Genomic DNA, 26,005 nt, shown 5'->3' with positions numbered 1-26,005 from the left:
TTGATGTCTCACTTTTTCACTGTCAGTTCTGGTTCTTCTATGAGCAGTTTTGGTTTTTAAATGAATAGTCTGTAAGATGGGTTGGCACGCAACGCATAAAGCTTTTAAAGAAGGAAGTTCAGAGTTTATAGGTTATAAGAAAACATTGTAATTGTGAACGTTCAGAGATTGTCCGCTAGATGGCGCAAAAACATAACAATAGGAAACAGAGTGCGTAGTGGTACAGTGTGGGTCACTTGAGGAGACGGATGATTCGGGGATGCAGTTTTGTGATACCCTTTCCACTCATCATCATAGTCTTGTTTATAAGTTGTCAATTAGCCTATGTTTGTGAGTAATAGCCTAAGTTACCTCTTTAGGGTCCACATTATCAGTCACTGGTTTTCCTTCTTCCATGCTTAAAAAACGATGCGCAACTCTGGGTCCTTGCTTGAAGGTCAAAATAACTAATTTGTTTCTAATCTCCACAGTCTTCACATTTCTGAAACTTCCCTGTTTTAATCATTGTCGTTAAATTACGTCACACTTTTGTCACTAGGCTTGGATCTCTTCGAACCTGCGCGAGTCAGATGTGCGCTGCCTCATACGGACGAGGTGGTCGGAGACGTCTAGTAGGATCAGAAATGGACTAACATGCGCAGGAATACAATGGATGTAACACTGGCTGTCACGATTTCAGGTGAGCTTTGCCGCCTGCTTGGCAGCCAATAACGGCTGCAAAGCCATTTAGAAGAGGGCTCATTTAATTCATGATGAGGAGATGATTAATTTGTTTTGGCCATTGGACTTGAAGCTGAAAATTGCCGAAAAAACAACCAACGTTACTAATCACGATGTTCTGCGTGCGCGCTTCGTTTCGTCATGAGAACAGCTAGACAGGGCTGCAAGGGACAATCAGATAGGCTATCCCATATTTATTAGATAGGCTATAGGAGCCATTTGTCATCTGTCATCTTCGTTCGACACTTGGGGAAGTATGATCGGTGGTCTTTCAGTGCGACACAATACGACGATGACCTTGTCAGGCCATGACCACCAGCCAAAGGCGAAAAGCCGAGTCGCGCGCTGAGATTTGAGTTGACACATGCTCTCAGTTTACGCTTCATCGCTCACGCCCCATTCCAGGATTAGTTCTCTGCTGTGCTGCCAGGCGGCACTGTTTGATCAGATAAATAAAGTTGACAAAGATACAACGCGTAGTAATTGATTTATATGGAATTGGTAGGTTATCATGCGCACTACAGAAAATGATTTCGTGCCACAAGGATAAGATTGGTTGGATTCGTATGGTGCATGACCTGTCACTAATCGTATGGACCATGACCTGTCATTAATCTATTTCAAAACAGGAATGCAGGCTTGCCTAAACCGTATTTAAACATTTGCAAATGCGTAGTAGCCTACTGCAAAATAACCTAGCCTACATATGCCCTTATATAGTGTAAAAATATATAGTGTTGGCTTGCTGTTCACCTGCCAGACCAATCGCCGCCCTGAGTTCGCGAGAGGAGGAGGTCCTCTTACACACGGTCTCTACGCACGCAAGCATAAAGTTCCACATATCAGTTGATAGTGAAAGCTTGTTGACGGACTCACGGGATGCACCTAGAGTGAAGAAACTGTAAGGGAAAAACATACAGATTGTACCGATTGCAGGTGATCATAAATACCATGGGGTAAGTTTTAGGAAACTCATATCTTAAACACATTTTTTGCAGCGTGAACCACAGATCGGCATGTTATTCCCATTTTGTTTTCCATTCTTTGCGTGTTCTATCATGTGGGATAGCCTAGTCTTGCCATACTCATTTCATGACAACGTAGCCTACCACTCAGCCTGCAAAGAACCATAGCTGCTGTAAAATTAGGGCTGGCTACTTACTGATACATGACTCAGTCCTGTGACCTGTGTAGCCTACCTTTAAACAAGGAGCTGCAATCAACCACAAAAGACGCATCTGAACATTAAGTAAAAGCATCTGTAGGCCTATGTAATGAACAATGTGTGTTTTGTGTTTTGTTACAATTTTGACCATGTATCATGAAAACACTTTCAATTTGGAACGTTATACACTGGTCTGTTCAACTCGCCTTCTCGTCATGAATTGTGTCATAGTTTACTCCTTGCCCATATACCTCTACCAGAGATTTACAATGCACTTTCTGCCTTTTTATTACTGTAATCATTTACTGTAACTAGAAGCATACAGTGGTCTATGTAAGAAGCAAGAAGAATGCTAAAAGATAGTCAGAGACTTAACCTTTATTAGATTATATAAAATGATATGTCAATTTACACCATGTAGGCTAGCCCAGTGGTTCTCAAACTGGGGGTCAGGAACCACTGGGCTAGCCTACTACTCATGACGATACCCGCAAATGCATCATATTATGCCCTCATTCAAGTGAAGGAAACCGTCTCCCATCCTCTGAGGGTGTTGATAGGGTAGAGAAACAGTAGCATCAGTGGTTAATTTGGACATGGGAAAGGCTGGCCCTGGCTCAGACTTAAAATGAGAGATTGCTATGTATTCAGTCAGTTGCTACAAATACTTTTAGCAGGAAAGTTGTCATAGAAACAATATAGAAACCTGTAAATACATGCGTGCACATGCGCACACACACACACACACACACACACACTCACACACAGAGAGAGAGAGAGTGTCTGCCTGCCTACTGCAAGCCTACTCCCTTCCTCAAGGCTGTAGATTAGAGACTCCCAAGTCCTGGCTTTTAAAGATGTTCCTCAACATTCCACTGAAGCCCCCTCACAAAGCAAGCCTACACAAGTATACTCTGGATGTCTGGATCCAACAGGTCATCTCATACACCCCAGTGTTTCGAGACTTGTTGCCTGCATTGTCTCATCACTGAATTATTTTGATTTGTCAGCAAAAGTACAAATGTTTCTGTAGGCCTATGAGGTACAATCAAGAACAATATAGGCTACTGTGTGTTTTATTAATCTTTTCATGCTCTATGTTTTGTCTGGTGTCTTTTACAGTATGTTGGTAACAATTACATTGTTTAGCAGATACAGCAAAAAATAAAAAAGGCAAGATATATCATTGAAATCATTTGATTAAATATTCAAAAGCACTAATTGTTGTGGAATTGCATTTTTCAGTCTTCTAGTAACTTTGTCAACATGACTTAACTGATGATAGTGATGCTGTTTATTTTAAGTTGCTCTAGCCTATGTGGACCAGAGTTGACAGTCACAGAAATCTATTCTCAGGTTTGAGCTTTCTGATAAACAGACAAGTAAGTTGGTGTCTGAATGTGAGCTAAAAGTGTGTGTGTGTGTGTGTGTGTGTGTGTGTGTGTGTGTGTGTGTGTGTGTTTGTGCGTGTATGCACCTATATGGGGTTCTGCATTTATCAATTTGAAGGATTATGTGTGAGTCTGTGGGTGACTGTGACCACTCTTCTATCATGTCCCAAACATTAAGGCATCAGTGTATGTGTGTGTGTAGGCACTGAATGTGCCTCTGAACAAAGTGGGATTGGGACTCAAAACAGTGTAATGTACTCTTATCGCAGGACCCGATATTTGGCACTCCTACATTCACAGTACATTATTTTAACCGTCATACCTTTATTTAGGAGACATTTGTGTATTTGAAGTGACTAGCAGATACAGTATCAGTACACCTTGAACGTGCTCCTGAGTATCGAACCCATGGCCTGTGGGGTTTGTGAGCGAGCACATTGCGCCACCAGTTGAGTTGCAGGTTCCTAAACCGTATTTAAGCATTTGCAAATGCGTAGTACTGCAAAATAGCCTACATGTGGCCTTATCTCGGAAATAGTCTAGACCAAAAATATAGTGTAAAACAGTGTTTCTCAAAGTGTGGTCCGCAAGCTATCCCAAGTGGTCCGTGAGCAGACGTGGTAAAATATAGTAGCCTATAGATGCAATATTGAACCAACTTGTATGTAAATCCAAACAGTTCTGCAATATTGCCTATGTAAGCTATGCCAGTTTAAATCATATTAATCCTCTGACACAATTAGCAAGGCGCAAAGACAATAAGCAACGTGGTTCAGTGAATAGGCCTATTGTGTAATATACTTTTGAAGTAGGTACTACTCTTTTTTTAGCTAGGTGGTCCGTGAGGGTTTTTTTTTTGGTTAAGTGGTCCTTGGTCTGAAAAAGTTTGAGAAACACTGGTGTAAAAATATAATGTTGGCTACCTACACTTGCTGTTCACCTGCCAGACCAATCGCCACCCTACGAGTTCGCGAGAGGAGGGGGTCCTCTTAGCACACAGTCTCTACACAAACATAAAGTTCCACACATCAGTTGATAGTGAAAGCTTGTTGAGTTACAAATTCACTACATAACTCCCAACTCTGACCCATCTCCACCCCACACACCAACCACCTACTAACAATTATAAACACACACATACTTCCCCATAGCATAGTAAGACCATGCTGTAACTCTATTGTTGCCCAAATATTTCTCCCACAGTCTACTTCCTGTCCCTGTGTGTTTGAGTAGTTCTCTGTAGCCTTGGTCCTGCTTCACTGCCTTTGTTGTTCTTGCCATCAGGCCAGAACAGAGTGTATTGTTGGGGTGTATTGAGTAGTCCAGCACTCATTTGGTACTTAGTTGTGTGTGTTGCTGACTCTGTCTGTGAGTTTTTTCAACTGAACAGAGTATGGTGCTGTTTGTTGTATTGTGTCGTGTTCCCAAATGGGTGTTTGTGTTTCAGCTGTGACAGAGTTGAGAGATTATTTAGGATTGTGTTCTTGTATGTCTAGTGCTGGGTTGTGAGCGACTTCTGTGCTGTAGACAAAGTCAGCCAAAAAGTATCTGTGTTTCCAGACATTGCAAAGTCCAGTGCTGTGTTGCTTTCTGTTGTTTGTTGTGTTGACTTGCTGTTGATGAGCATTTGAGGCTTGGATGTAATAGTCTCCATTGTTTTGCAGTGTTTTGTGTTGTTGTTTGTTTTCTGCTCGCCCTAAGTGTGGTTGGGTCTGTGGTTTGCGGACTGGCCGTTCTGATGGCGGCTGAATGAGCTCTGTTGTTTTCCTGGCCAGTGTACAGTCCACCGTATGAAAGCGAGGCTAGGAGCCAGCGCAGGGTCAGAGACTTCAGAGGAGTGTGTGTGTGTGTGTGTGTGTGTGTGTGTGTGTGTGTGTGTGTGTGTGTGCGTGTGCGTGTGTGTGCGCGCACTGAGGAGGAGGGTTCAAGTCTTACTCACCACATGAAACATGAGCAACATCTGGGAAAGATTGTTCAAGCTTGCCAGGAATTTATCCACACATGTACAAACACACACACACACACACACACTGTGGCTCACTGTACAGCTATCGTCTTGCTGATGTAATCAAACGGTGACAAAGGGGCATATTGAGAGTAACCCTCCCTCTCTCTGCATATCTTTTATCTCATCTGTGTTTGTGTTTAGACATTTCCTGCTGCAGGTGTGTTCCATACGCTTGGGTTACACACCTTGCACCTCTGAAAACCATGGGTCATGATGACATTGTTCTGTCACTTCACCATAAACAAAGACACACACACACACACACACACACACACACACACACACACACACACACATCTGCTCACTACCTCCATCATTTTCAGAATTACGCATATTCTAGGACATCCTTCCTCTTTTCAACATTTTCATACACATACCACACCTCACACCAACTCCACCATGTCACTCCCACTATGGTGTGGGTGATAAGATGATATAATACCATTTACAAGGAAACTCAAGTTCATTTGGTAAATTCAATAGTGTTACCAAAGACAGTGGACTCAAGCTTGATCTGTGTATGCAGTAGCCTATAGGCCTAAAAACAAAAGTAGCCTGAGCAGCAGATCAGCCAGTCCCCCGCTGAAAATAATGAGCCCGAAATTAACTATGACTATAGGGACAAGTAGAAAGGATAATAGAGTTAACCATATGAATTAAAGTTATTTTATGGAAGAAAGAACAGTAGACTATGACAGCAATAGGCTACATGATCAACCTATATGGGTGTAGTAAAGGAGTGGGTGTAGTAAAGGAGCAAATCACCAAACAACAACATGATAGCTGACCCATGCAGAAAAAACATGTAAACAATACAGTAGTTCAATATGCCTCTTAGTGGAATACATTTCAAATGCTTTATTTCTTCCTTCCTGTTTTTGTTAACTTATCAACCTATCCTTGTGGAATAGTGGAATATTAGCCTATAATAAAAACTACAGGATAGTAAGAGCTGAAATGTTGCCTTATTTATCCAATTTCCACCACCACTAAAAAAGTGGGCCGGTCTTGGGCCTGAAACTCCCGGGCTGAAAAGTGGCCCCACTCCGGCCCTGGACCAACTGACACTGCACGGGGCATTAAGAGGATTAGCATTCCGCTGCTGGGCGTTTTTCATGTTGTGCGATTTACTATGCCATGATATTGTTGAAAACTTTAGTCTTAGTCAAAGCAATGCTTTAATCTATTCCATATTAAACTCTATGGGCTGATTTTGTGGACATGGATTAAGCCTAGTCTTCTAATATAAGCTCTTTTCTCTAGAGATCTTTACTAAAGTAGGACTAGGTTTAATCTATGTGTACGAAATCAGCCCTAAGTGTAATGAGAAGATCTTCCTAGAAAAATGAAGCAGGACCAGGTTGATCAGAAGATTCAATATGTGCCAGGTTAATAAAGACACATCTGGGAAGTGATGTGAAAGGCTACTGAGTGTAAAAGACTCTCAAAGAGACTTGGCCAGTATAAATCAGGTTCATTAAGTTTGTTAACCAAAAAGAGTTCACTGTTTTATGAATTTGTGTAATGATCAGTCTGCTTGGGAACAATTTTTTCCCCTCAAATTTTGTCTTCTCCACCTGTCCTTCACCAACTTTCCACCTATCCTTCACCATCTCTCCACCCCAGCCCCCCAACACACACACACACACACACACACACACACACACACACACTGTGTTTTGTCACTCTATCTCTCTCTCCCTTTTTTATTTTTTTTCTTCCTCACTCCTTTCATTTCTCTGATGATCATCTGACCTCTTTTTCGTGTCTCATTCTTTCACAATCCAAGGGGGACATTTATTCTCATAATTATCAGTAATAAGCTTCTTCAAGCTTGTTAGCCAACGTGCCTGGTGCTTGGCGAGTGGTTTTCTGTCACTCATGTTCTGAGGGTAGTACTGTGACCTGGTTATGTCTTTTTTCAGGCACCACCACAGAGATCTCGTTCAGCTATGTGTCTGTCAGAGCACATTTGGGTTTGCTAAATGACACAACGCATGACCATCATTTGCAACTATGCTATAGTTAGCTAGTTTTAACTATAAGCTAGCTTTATAGCTAGTTTTAACTCTAAATTTAGGATTCTGTGTTGCTGCAGGGTGCTTCTGTACAACTTCTTGTAGTTCAATAAAAGCAAGGAGCTGTTATGGAGGAAGCTCTGTGAGAAGAGATGGTTACATTTCTGCGACTCCTCTCATCTCACGTGTTTGCATTTTTTCAGATTCTGCTATTCTTAGCGTTTTTTGATGGCTCTCCCACAGGTAGATCACTCACTGTCTTTTCTCTCCTTCTCTCTTTCTCCCTCTCCATCTCTTTCTATCTCCCTTTCCCTTTTGTCCTTCTCCCTCTGCTTCCCTCCCTCTCTCTCTCCCTCTCTCTCTCTCTCTATCACTCTTTCCCTCAGGGCCAACCAGAGGGCCTCTTCCTGTGTAAGCATGATGCAGTAGAGCAGAGAGGGGATACTTCAACCTGAGTGTGTGGGAGTGAGAGCACCTGAGGGCGTCATGGCTGTCTTTAAACTTGAGAATGTGGAGGACCTGTACGAGATCGGCGAGGTGTTGGGCAGGTAAGAGACTTAGATTTGAATGGTATAATATAGCCTGGTATAGTAAACTGAATTATACCGGTACTTAAATTTCAGAGGTTTATTTTATATACAATCAAAACATATCTTGGTGTGTGAACATTTTGTATGTATGATGTACGTGCAGATTTGAGTTAACGCACTGATGAAAAATCAGCCTTGAGGCTGTGGGAGTTGTAGGAGTCAGTTGGCTGCCAGATCTAACACATGAGGATTTGCTTATCTTGTTTAATGACTGTTTTAACCTTGCATGTTCTCTGTAAACACAGACAACCTGCCATGAACCAGTTGTTGATGTGTTCCTTTTATGTGACATTTCTAGCCTGGCTGACACCAGACCAATTCTTAGAATCTAAACGCATGGTCACTGGCGAATAGCTTACATAAATTTAGGGGTTAGTCCAGTCCACATTGGGGGTGGTTTGGCACAAAAAGGTTGGTGGTTACAATTTACTTGACAGTATCGACATAAGAGTGACATAACACTGTCATGAATGTGTCACAAACAAGTCATAAACATTTATGACATGACGCTTATATTATTAAGTGACATTCGGTTTTTGTCATAACAACTTAGGGTTAGGTTTAGGGGTAGGGGTAGGGGTAGGGGTAGGGGTAGGGTTAGGGTTCATGTGTCATGATATTGTCATGTCTTCATGTCGATAGTGTCAAGTAAAGTGTTACCAGGTTGGTCTTATATTTTTTAATCAGTCATGGGTGTGTTTTGGGCGTAACATCCTACAATGAGAATGACATCTGTCATTCCCTTTAACAGCAAGCAGCGCAACTTCAAACAGCGCATCTGTATTTTGATATTCAGTGGCGCATTTGAAGGAACCTGCTTGCATTTGGGGGCAGCCGTGGCCTACTGGTTAGTGCTTCGACCTTGTAACCAAAGGATTGCCGGTTCGAACCCCGACCAGTAGGCACGGCTGAAGTGCCCTTGAGCCAGGCACCTAACCCCTCACTGCTCCCCGAGCACCACTGTAGCAGGCAGCTCACTGCGTCGGGATTAGTGTGTGCTTCACCTCACTGTGTGTTCACTGTGTGCTGTGTGTGTTTCACTAATTCATGGATTGGGATAAATGCAGAGACCAAATTTCCCTTACGGGATCAAAAAAGTATATATACTTATATGCGAGACCATATGGAACAGGTGTTCCACTAAACCATGCTTTACTAAAACCTATCAGAGTATAACCTACACGCATCTGCACTGGTCTAACTTCACCGTGGTGTCATAGTCAACAACAAAACAGTTATACACAGTTGATTACTTTCACTATTGACAATGGGTTACCATCGAAAACATAGCCTGAAAAAAGCAACACTTACCCCAATAATGTTTGAATGACTGAATAAAAAATCTAAGGACATTTATTCTGCAGAGGAGTTGCTGCTTACATCTTGTGACTGCATCTTCAGCTGTGATTCATATGCGCACTTCGCTATAGACCAAGATAGCAATTTTTAGATAATGCGCCAGACCACATCTTAGATTGTTAATTGCCACACCCCTGGGGCATTGTGTAATAAAAGAGAAGGGAATTGTGAAAAACTCGAGTGTAAGATAGGAATGCGCTTTGCGGCATGATAAGAATACGCTATGTGCTGGGTTTTAGATCGCCAAGATAGGGCCCTTAGTTCGCCTCTGATTTCTAAGGGGAGTAACCAGCGAATTTAAATTGATGCATTGACTTCTTACCGAATCCTTTCATTGTAAACAAAAAATCATCTGATTTTACTTACTCATTACTAAAAAGTCAACCTATTTCACTGTGGTTTTTTGAGTAATTTCAACTTGACAGTGAAGAACTGAAATATTCAAGTTGAATCATCAAATGCTTCCAACTTGAAACATCATGAAATATTATGCATAGTATTGAAAGTATGCAGTGTGGTTTGGACTTGCACAGGGTTTTTTTAAATTATTATTATTCAAGAAATTACATCAATCGGGTTGCCAAAACTTAATTATTGTATTTCAAGAACCACTGTGGAACTACAATTCAGACATTTTTGTGTTGTATTGAATAATAATACATATTTCAAGAAGTTGTGATTTGTTCCTGTGTTTTGGTGATTGGGATTGAATGTAAGGATGGCCAGAGCAAATTCAAATACACAGAGAAAGGTGCTCACAGATTCGTCTGGGCTCACACAGGCTACAATATTTCTCTTCTCTCCCCACATTTTGAAAGTGAAATCATGGTTGAGTTGTTCAACTTTCACTTTGCAGTTAGCGCAAGTAGCTGCATAATTACATAACTCAATAGCGGAAGTGAGACAGTTGAAAGTATAGGTTTAACAGGTTGTAGCCAGGCTTCATTTTAGTGTCCTCTACCTCCCAGTTGTTAATGCTCAAAACATTGTTTTATAGCATGGTGTTTGTTTTACGTTTAACATTTATCCTATACATATAAGTTCCAGTCCTTGCGTAGTGATATGAAATACCTGAATTAGAAGCACAAACTCCGTTGCCATTGACTGCGGTCATTATTTTTTTCAGAGGTCCTTTCCTCGGAAATAATGACCGCTAGAACTTTGGGAAATCCCATTCAAGTCAATGGAGCGTTCTACTTGCCTTGTGAAAAGCCGTGTAATAAGTGTAGATATTATTTGTGATGATAATTTGTGGTCAAAAAGAAAAAATGCCTGTTACCTACCTTGAACATAGTACATTGTAGGACATTGAACACACATTGTTTAAACAAATGGAATTAAATGTTAAATGTCGTCCCACTCCAGTGGTCATTTCGGGCAGGTGCGTGAGGTGCGGGAGCGTGCCTCTGGGGCCCGCTGGGCGGGGAAGTTCCTGAAGATCCGGAGAGGGGCGGGGAGCCGCCTGGGGATGGAAAGAAAGAGTGTGGAGAGAGAGGTGGAGGTCTTGCAGGCGCTGCAGCACTACAACATCATGGCCCTCAGAGACGTGTTCGAGAGCAGGGCTGAGATCGTCCTCATCGTCGAGCTGTGAGTGCACGTGTGTGTGTGTGTGTGTGTGTGTGTGTGTTAGTGAGAGAGATTGGGGTTGCTATTTATGTATATTGGTTTGTGTAATTACCATAATTTCCTGAGTATTAGCCCGCGGTTTATAGCCTACTGTACATTGATTTTGCAAAATTTCTTCAGCTATGAGGTTAATACACGGGGGCAGTTAATATGGTTTTTTTTAGTTTTTTTTTTACTTGCATAAAACACTGTCCTGCAGTTTATACACAGTGCAGCTAATACACAGGAATTTACTGTAAGTGAGGGTGTATATGAAAGAGTGATGTGTAGTCTTGACCTTTAACGCTGAAATTAGTGGTTAGGCTTGTTTAATCCTGTACAGATGCACCTTCTGCTCAATAAGCGGTTAGAGTTGGTCTTCACCACATCTATAAATTCAGCATATGAAACATTTTCATTTCCAATGAAATGCAACAAGCAGGGTTGGGTAGTAACTGATTACAAGTAATCTGGATTACGTATAATTATAATCTATAAACTATAATCAGACCAGATTATATAAGAAAAAATGTGTAATCATGATTATAGTTACATTGTCGAAGATTACTTTATTACATTTTGTTTATGTGTTTCAATACATACAGGGATGGGCAAAGATACATCAGGACATAGCCTATTTTGAAATAAAATACCAAATACCCTCTTTTTAAATGTATCAAAATAAACTACAAAATACTGTAGCCATAATGTATCAAAATAAAATACTGTATTTTTGTATTTTGAAAATACTCAAAATACTTTTTTCAATGGGGCAAGGAACACTTTCTAAATCCTGAATGCAAGGTTTGTGGGTTCGAGTCCGGACGAGTGCAGGGCTGAGCTGTGCAAATCAGCACAAGGCATTGGTGCTATGACCCAGATCAGGAGTGAGGTTTAGACATGAACACACAATTTGTGTTGAAAAGGGGAAGTGGGGGCTACATGTGTACCATAAAGTAGCAGAAATAGCACCACAACACAAATCTTTGGGCCATTCGCTCAACCCAGCATTACCTTGCAGCAAGTGGCGCTTGCTATCTGTAAGCCCTGTCTTTTTTTTTCAATGTATTTGTAAGATCTGTCTTTTTTATTAAATGTATTTCATTTTTGAGTTTTTTTATTTTGAAGTAATCCAAAAGTAATCCAAAAGTATTCAAATTACGTTACATTATTTTTGTAATCCAATGGATTATGTTACTGATTATAAAGATTGGTGTGTAGTCTGTACTCTGTAATGGATTACATTTCAAAGTAGTCTGACCCAACACTGGCAACAAGGCAGCTAATTACTAAACATTTTGTGTTGAAACAAGTGACATGAAAGTCTCTTCCTTGTTTGCTTGAAATACATGGGCATAGAGGAACAGGTAAGTGAAAGCAGGGCCGATGAAGTGAAAGAGAAAGGCAAAGGCCCGAGGTGGCGGCAGAGTGACTGACAGGACTCACTCCGGGCAGAACACAGGGCCAACCACCCAAAGATGGACAGATAGGGAACGGACAGAAACAGGGAAGCGGAGTGGGTAAAGACTGGCCGGCTGGCAAGAGGGAAGCAGGAGATAAGAAAAAGAGGAAGAGAGAAAGGGATGAAAGGATTGCCGGAGAGAAGAGAGGTCAAGGGCCAGGAGCAACACTGATATCTAGCGGAGAACATTCTCTTAGCTACTGTCACAACATCTCTCCAGCGTTACGGATGAAGAGTTTAATTATAGATTTGTGCGGCAGTTGGGTCAGAGTGGTCGCAAGGCAGCCTTCTTAATGTGTTACATCACACCAGTTAAATTGGGCCATTTACAGCATTAGGTATGTTTATATTACAGCATGAGTTGATGCCAGAAGAGAGATAGTTCCGCCTGTTAAGTCTGGGCAACATGCTGGTCAGTTGAGGTCATATGTTTGTGGTGAGGCCATTGGTGGTTCCTCTACAGTTGGGCTGAATTAGGTCAGAGGGGCTTTTCATTCAGTTGTTTCAGCATTGTGTGTAAGTTTGCTCAATTCACAGAAGGGTGATCCTTCCTGTCACACGTAGAACCTTGTGAAACCAGGTAACAGTCATGGTAATAACACATTGGCTATGGTTGCGTGTTTAGCGTCAGCATTTTTTTTTTTTCAGTCTCCATTTTATACACTAATCTTTGCGATCTCTTTCTTTCTTTTTCTTTCTCTTTCGTTCTTTCTTTCTTTCTTTCTTCCCTTTTATGTGTACCCCCCCCCCCCCCCCCCTAATCTTTCAGTATCAGTGGAGGGGAGTTGTTTGACTTCATTGCCGAGAAGGAGAGTTTAACGGAGACGGAGGCCATAGAGTTCCTCAAACAAATCCTGCAGGGAGTGAGCTACATGCACAGCAAACACATCGGCCACTTTGACCTCAAGGTTCGCCCTCGACATCACCCGCCAACGTCCACTCCATGTTGCATCTATGTCTAGCAGAGCTTATTCTGTTCCCTTGGGCTTTATAATGTAGAGCACACTCGTTATTTTCTAATATAAACATCAGGATATTAATTACCTGATATATAGTATGGTTTCATGGAGTATTTGCAGGCTTCTTAAAGCACACATGGCTTTGTAACAGGACTCCGAACCGGTTCAAGGAACGAAAACGAAAACCGAAAACGAACGGAATTTTACGGAATTTTACGAGGAGCGGAAACGGAAACGAAAACAAAATGGTCTTCAACTGTTCCGGAACAGAAACGTTATTCTGAAATCCACAAAACCGGTTAATAACGGGGTTTTTTTTGTTCTCTATATAACAGCTTAATAATTTGATTTCTGCAGTTTGAAATAAAAAAAACGAATAAATGGACCTTTGGTCCAAATGGGTATATTTTGTCTTGCTGTTGTAGTGTAACCTATCCGTCTGCCACTTCGGATCTTAGGCCAGCTCGTAGCGTAGGCCAGTGTTTCTCAAAGTGTGGTCCGGGGACCACTGGTGGTCCGCAAGCTATCCCAAGTGGTCCGCGAGCTGTTGTAAAAAATAATATAGATGCGTTGTTTGCAATATTGAACCAACTTGTATGTAAATCCAAAGTTCTGCAATACTGCCTATGTAAGCTATGCCAATTTAAATCATATGAATCCTCTGACACAATAAGCAAGGTGCAAAGACAATAAGCAAGGTGGGTTCAGTGAGTAGGCCTATTGTGTCTATTAGCTATGTGGTCCGTGAGGTTTTTTCTAATGGTTAAGTGGTCCTTGGTCTGTAAAAGTTTGAGAAACACTGGCGTAGGCTACTGAAACTGATTTGGAAATTGTTTGTAGCCTATGCGTAATAGCCTATTTTGCCTGTCCACGCCTTGTCGTTTTAAAGTCGGGATTTGAAATGTTTGCGCAATTATAGCCTATTCTATGTAGCCTAGAAGAGTTAAACAGGAAATTTGAGATAGGCCTTGTCAGCAACAGACAGGTTCGTTTATAAACAGGGTTGGAATTATAGCGCAAGCCTTTGAAGATCTCCATATGGATAAAACTCCAAAAGGCTACAACCAGGTAAGGAGTTTAGCACGTATCCAGAAATATTTTTGATAAGAAATTATTTATAGGCATAGGTTAGGCCTACAGTAAGTCTGTAGGCTATGGGATGGATAGCCCATCTGAATGTTTTTGGATGCCGCCTGTGATTTATTATTTTTGGCCATAGCTACGGTATAAGCTAAATCAAGAGGAAATAATGAGTAGCCTACGTCTATTCTAAGGTAAAGTCCACAAAAATAGACTTGATAGGCCCGCCAAACACTGCCGGAACTTTAAGAACGAACGATATTTTGCGTTCCGAACCGGTTCAGGACCGATGTTGGTCATGCAAGAACGAAAACGTTAAACATAGGCCTATCTGAACCGTTCGGAACGGAACGTTTGAAAAATAATTTCGTTTTCAAGCCCTGCTTTGTAATGCTTCCTTATAGCCTTTTTATTTATTAATTATAGTATAATGTAGTACTGATTACTTTGTCTAGTTTGTCTTGTTACACATACAGTAGTATGTTATGTAGACATCAGTTTTTGGTTCATTGTTATTCATTCAGTGGTGTGTGTGTGTGTGTGTGTCCTCATATGTCTTAGCCAGAGAACGTCATGCTGTCGAGCAATACCCTGCCCAATCCAGATGTCAAGATCATAGACTTTGGCATGGCCCATCGCTTCATCCAAGGGGAGGAGTATAGGAGCATGGGAGGCACCCCCCAGTATATAGGTAAGTGGTGCTGTCCAGTCACCAACACATCACCTTCTTCAGACAACGATGTCAAAATGAGTTTTGTCTGTGTGTGTGTGTGTGTGCGTGTGCGCGTGTGTATGTGCATGTACAAGTTTGTCTTTGTGCTTGTGGCTTGCCAAAAAAAAAGTAAAGGTCTATTGGTTTCCATGGAGACAGTAAGGGTAGGAAATGACTCTGCAATTTGGGTTGAGAGGGAAATGAAAGGAGTGGACCACGAGACTCACTGTTAATTGATTAGAAATGACTGCTGATCAAATCCAACAGCGGCTAGATGCTTCTCTGGCCCGATCGCCATATGAGCCTTTTGGAAAGCCTAGATACCAATGTGCATATTATAACCATTACATTATATATTATAAATACTATAAAGTTATTACTCAGCAGTGTTGAATGAAACCAAATTGAGATGTTTTCATGTTTTCTCAATTTGCGATCTCAAAGTGATCTTCAATGCTTTTTGTTAGACTACTCAGGTAGCCCTGAGGGGTATTTTACAAAGCTGGTTTCATCATGAGTCATCCACTTTTTACTTCCGTGTGTAAGACTCAGTTATATGACATAAAGCAGTTCAGTTTAGTTCAGTTCAGTTTAGTTTATTGTCATACAACACATGTTACACACATGAAAGAACGAAATGTGTTACTCAGAACCAGCAGCATACATAACATTTAAGTAATCCTATGTGATAAAATAATTTAAATAAACCTAAAAATGTAATAAATAGAATACATAATGGAATGCCTAGTTAAACACCAGTCCAGCGGTAGTCACAGCAGTATACAATGTCATATAATTGAGCAGCAAGTAAGTAAAGTGCAAGTTCAAATCCTTGCAGAGCCTTGCTTTCTGTTGAATAATCTACTGATATGCCTTACAATGAACCGATGGCCTGTTTTCAAAAGTATTCAAAGTATATCTAGATATTCACAAATAATTAATATCAGCATGGAAATCATAGAGGCTCTGCTGATTAAGCCTCTTATGACATCAGACAAAATCACACATTGAATCTACTGACATGGTTGTGTGTCTTGATACCTGGCTGCAACTTAATTTCCCCCTGTGGGATAATAAACTTTGACTTGACTTGACTTGATTTCCCGCTTTGTCTGTGTACAGCAAGCACCCAATAGATAAATAATAACTAAAACAGGCTTGTGATTCCCACACACTTACAGCAGAGATGAGTGACGTACTGTTGACTTTGCATTTTTATGTTTTTGTTGAACTCTACTCATTTTACTGTGCAGCCACAGGAAGAGGATCAACACTATAAGATTATCACAGATATTTAAAGCTTCTCCTTCTTCCTCTTTCTGTATTTGTCATTGTTTATTTAATCCTCAGAGAGGGCCGTCTCACTGTCAAGGATGGCTCATTCAGTGATTTCATACAGCAGTGTTTCCCATACATTGACTTATTTGTGGCGGCCCAGCACATTATCAACACTGACCACCACACAATGATTTTCCAGGTTGTACTAAATTGTGCTTAAATCTGGTTAGCATCATAACCACGCTGTGCTAATTTGTTAAAAACTGTTGTATTCAAGTTAATTCTGCAAACCTACCACCACAAATGGAATTCAATTTTGCGGGAAACATTGTACAGAATTACTATGATCACTTAATAATATTTAGAACAGAGGTGTTTAGAAGCAGTAGTAGTATACCGTCAGTAGGAAACTCAGTCTGGATGATGGTCAATCAAGAAACAGGCTTTATTCTTTCATTGATGTGCATCAAAGGAAAGAGACAAGTTTCTCCCAAGGGATTCACCAGTATCTCTAACAAAAACAGGGAATATTCTGAACTTAAGTATGTTACAAACAATGGGGGGTGTGACCTTGTTCTAACTCTGTATGAAAATGTTAAATGTACAGGTCACACGGGCAGGTCCACCAGGATGGTTTCAAAAGGACCCCGCCTTGCACCTGGCCAAATGTTATGCTAATAGATCTAGAGTTTGGAGCAACTAAGCCACAATGGGAATGGGAAGGTGTAAAAGCCCTCCATTCCTGCAAACCTAGTATCTATAGACAAAGAGTCAATCACACCTGGAAGTAAGCAGAGGTGTCTAGAAAGTCCTCCACTCAATTCTGAACTTAAAACTACAGAATTTATAGACAGTTGATACAAATGTGTACAAAATGAATAAATAAATGAACATAGGAAATACACAGCATGTACAGTACATATACAGGAATGAGTATTTTACAACTTTTTGTTACACACTTCTTTCTGTTTCAAAAGTCTGAAAGCATTTTGTTTTTCAAATCCAGTTTACAATTTTGTCTGGTGTATCTGGGCACAATGACTGCACCAGAGTGGTACCCAATCTCATGCTACACACTGACACACTAGCCCTTTCCCATTACACACATTTTAATGCACACACGCGCGCGCACACACACACACACACACACACACACACACACATACACACACACACGCACACGCTCACACGCACCAAAACCAACAGCCAAAATAAACTGGCATTTATCCCAGAATCAATTGCACTGCATTGCATTCTGAACTGCCTGTATTACAAGTCAATAGCAGAACTACACCGTTACATTGGTAAACATAATTTCAACAGCATGTTAACTGCACTTCCATTGTCAGAGCTATACATTATGGTTGTTCATTTAGCTGTTACTAACAACCTTTACAATAGGCTAGGCTGACCGCATAGCAGCTATGGTGATTTGGTTTAATGCCATCACCACCCTTTTTCTATCTGAGACCTAGAATAAATTAAATCCATAAAGACTTGCATTGTTAGGTCCTATCTGTGCGACGTTCTGTTTTTATTTATTTATTTATTTATTTTTAAGAATTCCCCCTCGGCTCGTTGAGTTCTTCTTACATTACTGTTTGCGGAACAGTAAACCTTATTTTCTCTCTCTCTCTCATTTTTTTTTCTCACTCTCTTTGCTCTCTCAGCTCCTGAGGTCATTAACTACGAGCCACTGGGCACAGCGGCCGATATGTGGTGAGTACTGTACCACATAAACACGATCACAAACGCGTGTGTGCATGCACGAACACACACACACACACACGCACGCACACGCTCACACATACACAAATGCCCAAATGTAGAGAGTGACTCACACATGGATGCCTTTCCCTTGAGTGTTTGCCTTGCAGCTATGATGCAGACATGTTCCGACTTGATCAACAATCCTGAAGCAGTTTTGTGTGTGTGAAAGTATTTGCATGTCAGTGAATACATTTGCATTAATGTGCTCATTAAGTTTACACTACCGCATATATCTGTGTCAGACAACGTGGATAAACCAAATAATTTCGGTTAAACCGTCATATTCTTTCCGCACAGTATCAGACATGCATGAATGTTTTGATTTATGTATGTATAAATGTGGTGATAAATGATGTACTGTAGAGAGTGACTGGCTGGTCTGTTTTCCCCACTGCTCCAGCATGAAAAAGGCCTGTAGCTGAACAGCTTGATATGTTTTTCTCCAGCATGTTGCTAAGCGCATCCATCAGGCGCTGCAGGCAATCTGTCTCTGTATGTTTTACGTCATGTGTGGTTCTGTGGAAATGTATCAGTTATTTGCTCTCTGTTTGTTTTCCAGGAGCATGGGCGTCATCACTTACATTCTGTGAGTCTCCCTCCTCTCTCTCTCTCTTTCTCTCTCTCTCTCTCTCTCTCTGTGTGTGTGTGTGTGTGTGTGTGTGTGTGTGTGTGTGTGTGTGCGTGTGTGTATGATATATATATATGTGTGCGCGTTTGAGCTCAGCTGGGCAAGCGTTCTTTTTCTCTGCTGTCCATGCAGCACATGACTCACTGGGGGAATCCATTTTAAACTATCCGACTCAAAGAGACCCCACTATCACTCCATTTGGGTCAGCTCCCTATGGGAGGATCTCACCGAGGGACGGGTTCCTGTTCCCCACTGAGGAAGCGTTGTTTCCTGTTTTCATGAGTGATGTTGATTCAAGATATGGTTTACAGTATTATTTATTTCTGCTATTGTTTTCCTGGTTGGAAGAGTCCTCTGCATTGTCATTTAGCTTTATTAAAATGCCTTCCCAGTTGTATGGATGGGCTTTTTGGTTTGTAAACATTGCCATTAGGGTGTGTCTTTCTAAGGCTAGTTTCCAAGGTAGCGGTAGGCAAATAGAGTTATCCAACCATGCCCCTCCCATGCATACGTGTATATACGTTTGTTTTGTTATCTTCAGTGGAATAACACGAAGGTGAATATAAAACAGAGAATGTAAAAGGTCATGTACAGTAAGTGCAGCTTTACACACATAGCTCATAGTAGATAGTTTTTATTTACAATAAAAATTAAATTGATAGTAAAAAGGTTAGTTAGTTAGTGTTGGTTGACGGTTTGTTGGTTAAGAATCGGTGGAGATTTTGAGTGGATTATGTTGATACACATTGATACAATTACACATAATAAACATGAATGTTGTGTAAGCTCATGAAGTAGGGGTCATCATTTTTCATTCAGCAAATAGCAAAAGAAATTGCAATAAGTTTATGACTGAATAAAACAGATAGACTCTGTTCAACACAAACAATGAGAAGCCCCTGCTTACTCATAAACTGCATGAACAAGTCAAATTATGAAGTTAGTCACAGTATATGCCCAAACTAAAGGCACAGAGTTCACTTTTCATACATGACTTGTGTCACTCACTAATTATCAATCACTAGTGTGGCTAAACAAACTAAAATGACAATCATTTGGACACATGGATGCTACTACTCTATAGCACCTAAACACTACAGTATGGCAAAAGGTTTGTACAAAAAACAACCCCTCCTATTTTTCAGACTGAGTGGTCTCTCCCCCTTCCAAGGGTACACTGATGAGGAGACGTTACGCAACGTCGTAGGGATGGTCTACGAGTTTGACGACCAGCACTTCAGTCAGACCAGCGCCATGGCCAAAGACTTCATCCAGAAGCTCCTGGTGAAGGATCAGAAGTAAGGCCTCCTGGGCTTTTAGAAACACAATTATGATATGATGATGATGATGACAAGAATATCACAATACAGTGATTCTGCAATACGAAATACAGATTAATTGATGATACATTGTGATATCTGTGTAAACGAGGAAGAACAAACACTGTAAAAAGTGGATAGAGTTTTTGCTTAGTGTTCCTTAAAAATATTAAAATGTATTTTTTTTTCACTCACACACACACACACATACACACACGCTTCATCACAACCTCTGGAAGACACTTCAGACTCCTGAAGACAGAACTGATCTGAACTATTTATTTATTTATTTATTTATTTATTTAACATTATTTTATTCTGCTTAGTTTTTCTTTCTTTTCACCCTCTTTGGCTTGAGCTACTTTCTGTAAACAGTTACCACCAACATTGTTGTGTGGCAATAAAATATATCTATCTATCTATCTATATCTATCTATCTATATATCTATCTATCGATCTATCACACACACACGCACACACACACACACACACAGACAAACGTCATTGTTTGGTAAGCAGGTTAGTATATTATCTCTGTTTTGTTATTCTTATATCTTTGTCTACCTATATATCTCTGTAACGCATTGTGTATCTGTGCAGGGAAAGAATGACAGCTGAAGATTGTCTACTTCACCCATGGATTAAGGTAAGGCATTATGGGTAATACTGTATAATGAATTTGAGATGCTGTGAGTATATTAAAAATGCTTTATGTGTGTGGTTGGCATGTCAGTGGTGTGGGAACACAAGTATATGTCTCTGTGTGTGTGTGTGTGTGTGTGTGTTTCTATGTGTATGTTTGTTTTTAATTATGTTTGAGGAAATAATCATCAAAGGAATTGTGGTACACTAGGATATGTCTAACTTGTTTTACCTGTTTTCACCCCCCCCCCCCCCCCCCCCCTATTCCTGGTGTCTCAGCCTCTGACCAGGACACAAATTGCCAAGCGGAACCGTTCCTCCATCAACATGAAGAATTTCAAGAAATTCAATGCCAAGAGGAAGTGGAAGGTGTGTGTATTTGTTTGTATTATGTTTATTATTACATACATGGGAACACGTGTTCGTCTTTATGTGTTTGTATCCGTGCACACCTCCGCAGCACATTACGTAGGGTGTGAGTCAGATATATGAGTTTGTTACTCTCATTTTTCTCAGCTATTGCTGGGTTCAGTTAAAATGTTCGAATCTCTTGTTTTAAACATTCCTCTGGTTTATATGGCTAACCAGATGTTTCCGCCATGTATGGTTTTAAACATAAGACAACTCTTGAGAGACCAGAAGAAGAACTCTCTAGAGAGCAACTCCACTTTCACACAGGGTCTGTTTGTGTTCCCTCTGCAGAGATGACTCATCCGTATCCAACAGGCTCACAGTCAGAGAGAGCCATCTTGTGGTTGTTCGTTGTATTACACTACACTAGTCAGCCCCCAATCACTTTTTGAATTGTCTCTGCGAGATATTCTGGCAATGACTAATGAGCCAATCACATCGGTGTATCTGATATAGGCGGGGCAAAGGCGAGTTATCCAATTGCGTCAAAGTCCGGAATCAGTCAGTAAACATTGGTCGTCGCATAGTCTTATCCAATTGCGTGCAGTGAGATTTTCAAATGCACGCTTGGATGCCGCCTCTCGAGTTGGGCCATTATATTATTTGTGGCCAGACCCTTAATCGTTCTAGATTACCGAGGTCTGGAATCTCCGGGCTACAAACTGGGTGCAAATCTTTGCAAATGTTTAATGAAATGATCACTCTGTTGTCGCTCTCCTTACTCTGTCTTCACATGTGCGTTCAAGTCCTTTCTCTTCTCACCCTTTCTTGCTCTCCTCATTCACTCTCTCTTTCACTCCTCTCCTTATTCACTCTCTCTTTCACTCCTCTCCTCATTCACTCTCTCTTTCACTCCTCTCCTCATTCACTCTCTCTTTCACTCCTCATTCACTCTCTCTTTTACTCCTCTCCATTCACTCTCTCTATCACTCCTCTCCTCATTCACTCTCTCTTTCACTGCTCTCCTCATTCACTCTCTCTTTCACTCCTTTCCTCATTCACTCTCTCCATTCACTCTCTCTATCACTCCTCTCCTCATTCACTCTGTCTTTCACTCCTCTCCTCATTCACTCTCTCTTTTACTCCTCTCCATTCACTCTCTCTATCACTCCTCTCCTCATTCACTCTCTCTATCACTCCTCTCCTCATTCACTCTCTCTTTCACTCCTCTCCTCATTCACTCTCTCTTTCACTCCTCTCCTCATTCACTCTCTCTATCACTCCTCTCCTCATTCCTTTTCTCTGTACTCCTGTAGATGTCTTATAACATGGTGTCTGCGTGCAACCGTCTTTGTCGTCTGCAGCTACATTGCAAGACTAGCGCCTTGCAGGAGCAAGAGATGGTGAGAACTCCCCACCCAAACACACACTCTCACTTAGCAACTCATCTAGTAACACTTTTAGACTTCTCCTATTCACACCCAAATATGTATTTATTTTTTTTGCATTCACTTGGAACACTCTACTGCTGCTTCACACTGCACTCTATAACCCCTTTAGGGGTTCACTGACCTGTAACCATTCTGTAACCATAACTGTCTTTCAAACAAGTTCTATTGTTTTCATTCATCCAAAAACTGTAATGAAGGGTTTCGGTGGAGAGTTTTTTGTGCACATCTACATTACATTACAAAAAATGAATCCACATAAACAGATTAAAAGCTATTGAGATGGTATGTACTTATTAGAGTGTGTTTAAATGTTGAGGGCAACTGTAGAAAAATGGGGAGATTATTCTGTGGAGAGATATTTTAGATGTGAAAGTGCTCAACTAGACTTCCATCTATGTCACTCAGTCCAACTGAAATCATGTTCCAGGTAAGTGCTTAGAGGAGGCATCAGGGAAAGTTTCAGTTCACTTGAAAATAGGTCCTATCTGGAGATAAGAGACAAACATGATTGTAACTGTGTGTTTCTGTTCCCCTTCAGAGACAGTGTGAGAGTGACCAAGAGGACACCGAAACCAAACCTGCTTCACTCCTCCGTCGCAGACTCAGCAGCAGTTCCTAAAACCACCAAGTTCCTAAAACCACCAGAGGGGGGCAGGCGCGACCTTTCCCTGTCCCGCACCAGACATCCTGACCAGTAGGTGGAGCGAGAGGGACACAGCCCGGTACCTGGAGGTACCTCCATTCTCCAACTGGGCAGACTCTACCAGTACAGAGTGCCCGCCGACATCAGTTCAGCAAGATGAAGCCTAACTGGGAGATGTGATGAACTTTCCCTCCAAGCTAATAATACATATCAGTAAAACACATTTTTCCCTGTCGCAAAACACTTGTTCTTTGCTTTTAGCCACTAACACCAAAGTTAAATTTGATGCGTTAGCGCTAGCTGCCTAGTCGACTCTTCCAGTACAGTCTGAACAGCGTTCTCTTTTCATAAAGGCAACAGTCCAACAGCCTGACCTCAATATATATCTCTCCTGAAGAGGAAAAACTAATGGATGTCCATTTTTTAAGGACAGTCCCTATAGTTCCTGAATACTTTAGAATCTACGTAGACAACTGCTTCAAATTCATAACTGCACAGTGTTCAATGCATGTGTATAGCATGCAAACCTCAGCTGCCAAAGCAGTCTTGTATAAATATGCATATGTGCTTTTCAGTGTGAAAGTGAAGGATAGGATCACATCATCCCTGTGAACAGAGACTATAGCAAAGAGCAGTCCAATGAAGAGAAGAGAGGAGAGAGGAGGCTGGAGGAATCTAAGTACTCACTGTGAAGACGTTTCTTTGGAAAAGCCTTGTGAGTTGCACGCTGGCACACTGTCTCTTAGCGGAAGATAGCACACTTGAGTTGAAACTTTTGATACAGAATGGTAGCTCTGGAATGGGGTGGATTTTTACCCCATGCACGCTTTTGGCTTTAACCCTGTGCCCTCACTGGATAAACATGCTTGTCATGTTCAGTGTATGCATGCTCCCGTTACTGGACGTACTGTATCCCACCCGTGCTGAGGTCTGGCTGAAGGTGTATGGTCAGTTATCCTCAGCTCTAAAGTATATTTTCATCACAGTTGTAACATTTGTAACACAGAATGATTTGATAGCCAACGGTTAATTCTGATCACCATGTACATTGTAAAGATTATGTGCTTAATTTGCAGAACATGGACAGCGACATGAATATGCCGGAGACATAACTACATACATTAAACATCATAGGTTTTTATCTTTTTCAGTTTATGTCAGGATCTCTTAGCAGGTTCTTGCTGTACTAGCAGTATGGCTTTTTTTTAAAAAGAAATGTTGTGTTGTTTGCACGGTTTACACTGACTGCACCACAAGCTACTCCTCTCCTGAGTAAGAGAGGGGCAGAGAAACAAAGCTGACTTCTCATAGGATAGCCATTTCATCTAGATTTGAACAGGAATTTTACGTCTTCCTATCAGATTTGGGATCACTTCCATTTGGAAGGGTATTAGTAATAGCTGCACCATGATATTCATTTTATGTCTTGTCAGGTTGTGTGCCATAAGCATCACTGTAATGTTTAGTCATGTAGTTGTTGTCTGATATGAAAGGTGATTGATACAGCATGTTTTTGAGACAGCAAAAGGTTGCATGTTAATGTTAAAGATTATATGACAGGGAACTAACCCATTACAAAAAGAAAAACTACAGTTTGAAGTACTGTTCTGTACAATAATATTTTCATGGCCAAAATATTGCATTTCTACAGGAAAGTGCAGTACTATGTAGTCCAATGTAGTATTGTATTTTATTTTCATCTGCAAAATATTGCATTTCTTGCATAGCCTGGTTAACACCAGACCGCTTTGCTAACAGGTTTGTCTGGGTTCTCCCAGGCTATTTATTGCATATGAACAGCAAATAATTCCTCCAAAACGGCTATTTTGATATTCTGACAACTGCAGTTTTGACACTTGGTTTCTTTTTTTGTAAGGGAAGGAAAACGACTTTTCACAGGATAGGAATGGTGAAACTTTTAAAGGTGCCATGTGTAAGAATTGAGGTAAAAATATCCAAAAGATGAGCTACACGCATCAAAAGAATGAGAAGAAATAAGGGCGATGATGTCATTAAAAAAATAACAAGGTATAGTGCTGCAGAGATATCAACCTGAATTAGCATGCTAAATTACTAGCCACAGCCCGACAGGTGTCATAATACCAGTTTCGGCCATGGGAGGCAGTATACGGACAACATAACCGCTAACCAAACTGCAATACACGAGTCTCGGTTGTTACTCTAGGGTAAACCAGCTCACTTTCTGGAGGTATACTGCCCCCATTTTTTATGGAATGTGGAGTATGAATTGATTTTTGGCGGACATTACACATGGCACCTTTAAGCTGATGATACATGGGGCAACTTTTTGATCAACGTTGCTGAGAAATGTACCCATAAATGTAGTTCTGGGACGTTCCCAATGATATTGGGCATCCATTTCTTTTCTGGAGAACTTTAATCATCTGTGGGCAAATTGTCATGATTATCCAATCAGAATAATGGAACTGGTTTTGTGGTTGCCCAGCAACATTGCTCAAAAAGTTGCCTCATGTATCATCACCTTCACAGGTGATTCAGATATGCATAATTGTGTCTGATAATGGAACACGGTGCAGTTTGTTTTATTCACAGCAACACTGAAGTATTATTATATATTTGTAAAAGTGTTTTTAGTAATGTATGTTATTGGTTGGACATGTAATCTATGTTAGCCTACTGCTTTACGCACGCGGTTTGTCCTTTGTATGTTTAACCATTAAATAATTTGTTTGGAAACATGATCATCTGTGAGCCATACTCTGTGACTGATTGGCAAACATATTGTCATCGTTCTATTTGAAATACTTAGTCGATCATGACTGATGTCTTTGAGCCTAACGCGCTCATGGCAACCTCCAAAACACAAACACTC

At 40.9% G+C, this 26,005-nt stretch overlaps 1 protein-coding gene across 3 annotated transcripts; it reads left to right on the top strand.

Annotated features, from left to right (window-relative positions):
• Window positions 1-555: 555 nt before the first annotated feature.
• On the top strand, window positions 556-24,357 carry si:dkey-240h12.4 (death-associated protein kinase 2). 3 transcript variants are annotated; one of them, XM_042076829.1, is made up of 14 exons: window positions 556-679; window positions 7,506-7,528; window positions 7,772-7,850; window positions 10,617-10,838; window positions 13,088-13,226; window positions 14,919-15,048; window positions 18,018-18,066; window positions 18,677-18,703; window positions 19,891-20,043; window positions 20,665-20,710; window positions 20,986-21,075; window positions 22,374-22,460; window positions 22,823-22,935; window positions 23,047-24,357. In XM_042076829.1, the coding sequence occupies exons 3-14, from the start codon at window positions 7,789-7,791 to the stop codon at window positions 23,204-23,206; spliced, it is 1,278 nt and encodes a 425-aa protein (XP_041932763.1). In that variant the 5' UTR covers window positions 556-679; window positions 7,506-7,528; window positions 7,772-7,788; the 3' UTR covers window positions 23,207-24,357. The 3 variants fall into 3 exon arrangements, with proteins under 3 accessions (XP_041932763.1, XP_041932762.1, XP_041932764.1); XM_042076828.1 differs by lacking the exon at window positions 556-679 and adding an exon at window positions 1,511-1,676; XM_042076830.1 differs by lacking the exons at window positions 556-679; window positions 22,823-22,935 and adding an exon at window positions 1,525-1,676.
• Window positions 24,358-26,005: the final 1,648 nt, after the last annotated feature.

The sequence above is a fragment of the Alosa sapidissima genome, chromosome 21 (assembly GCF_018492685.1).
Source record: "Alosa sapidissima isolate fAloSap1 chromosome 21, fAloSap1.pri, whole genome shotgun sequence".
NCBI classification, from domain to species: Eukaryota; Metazoa; Chordata; class Actinopteri; order Clupeiformes; family Clupeidae; genus Alosa; species Alosa sapidissima.
Note: the sequence above shows the minus strand (reverse complement) of the source record. Positions and strands in the feature narration are given on the sequence as shown.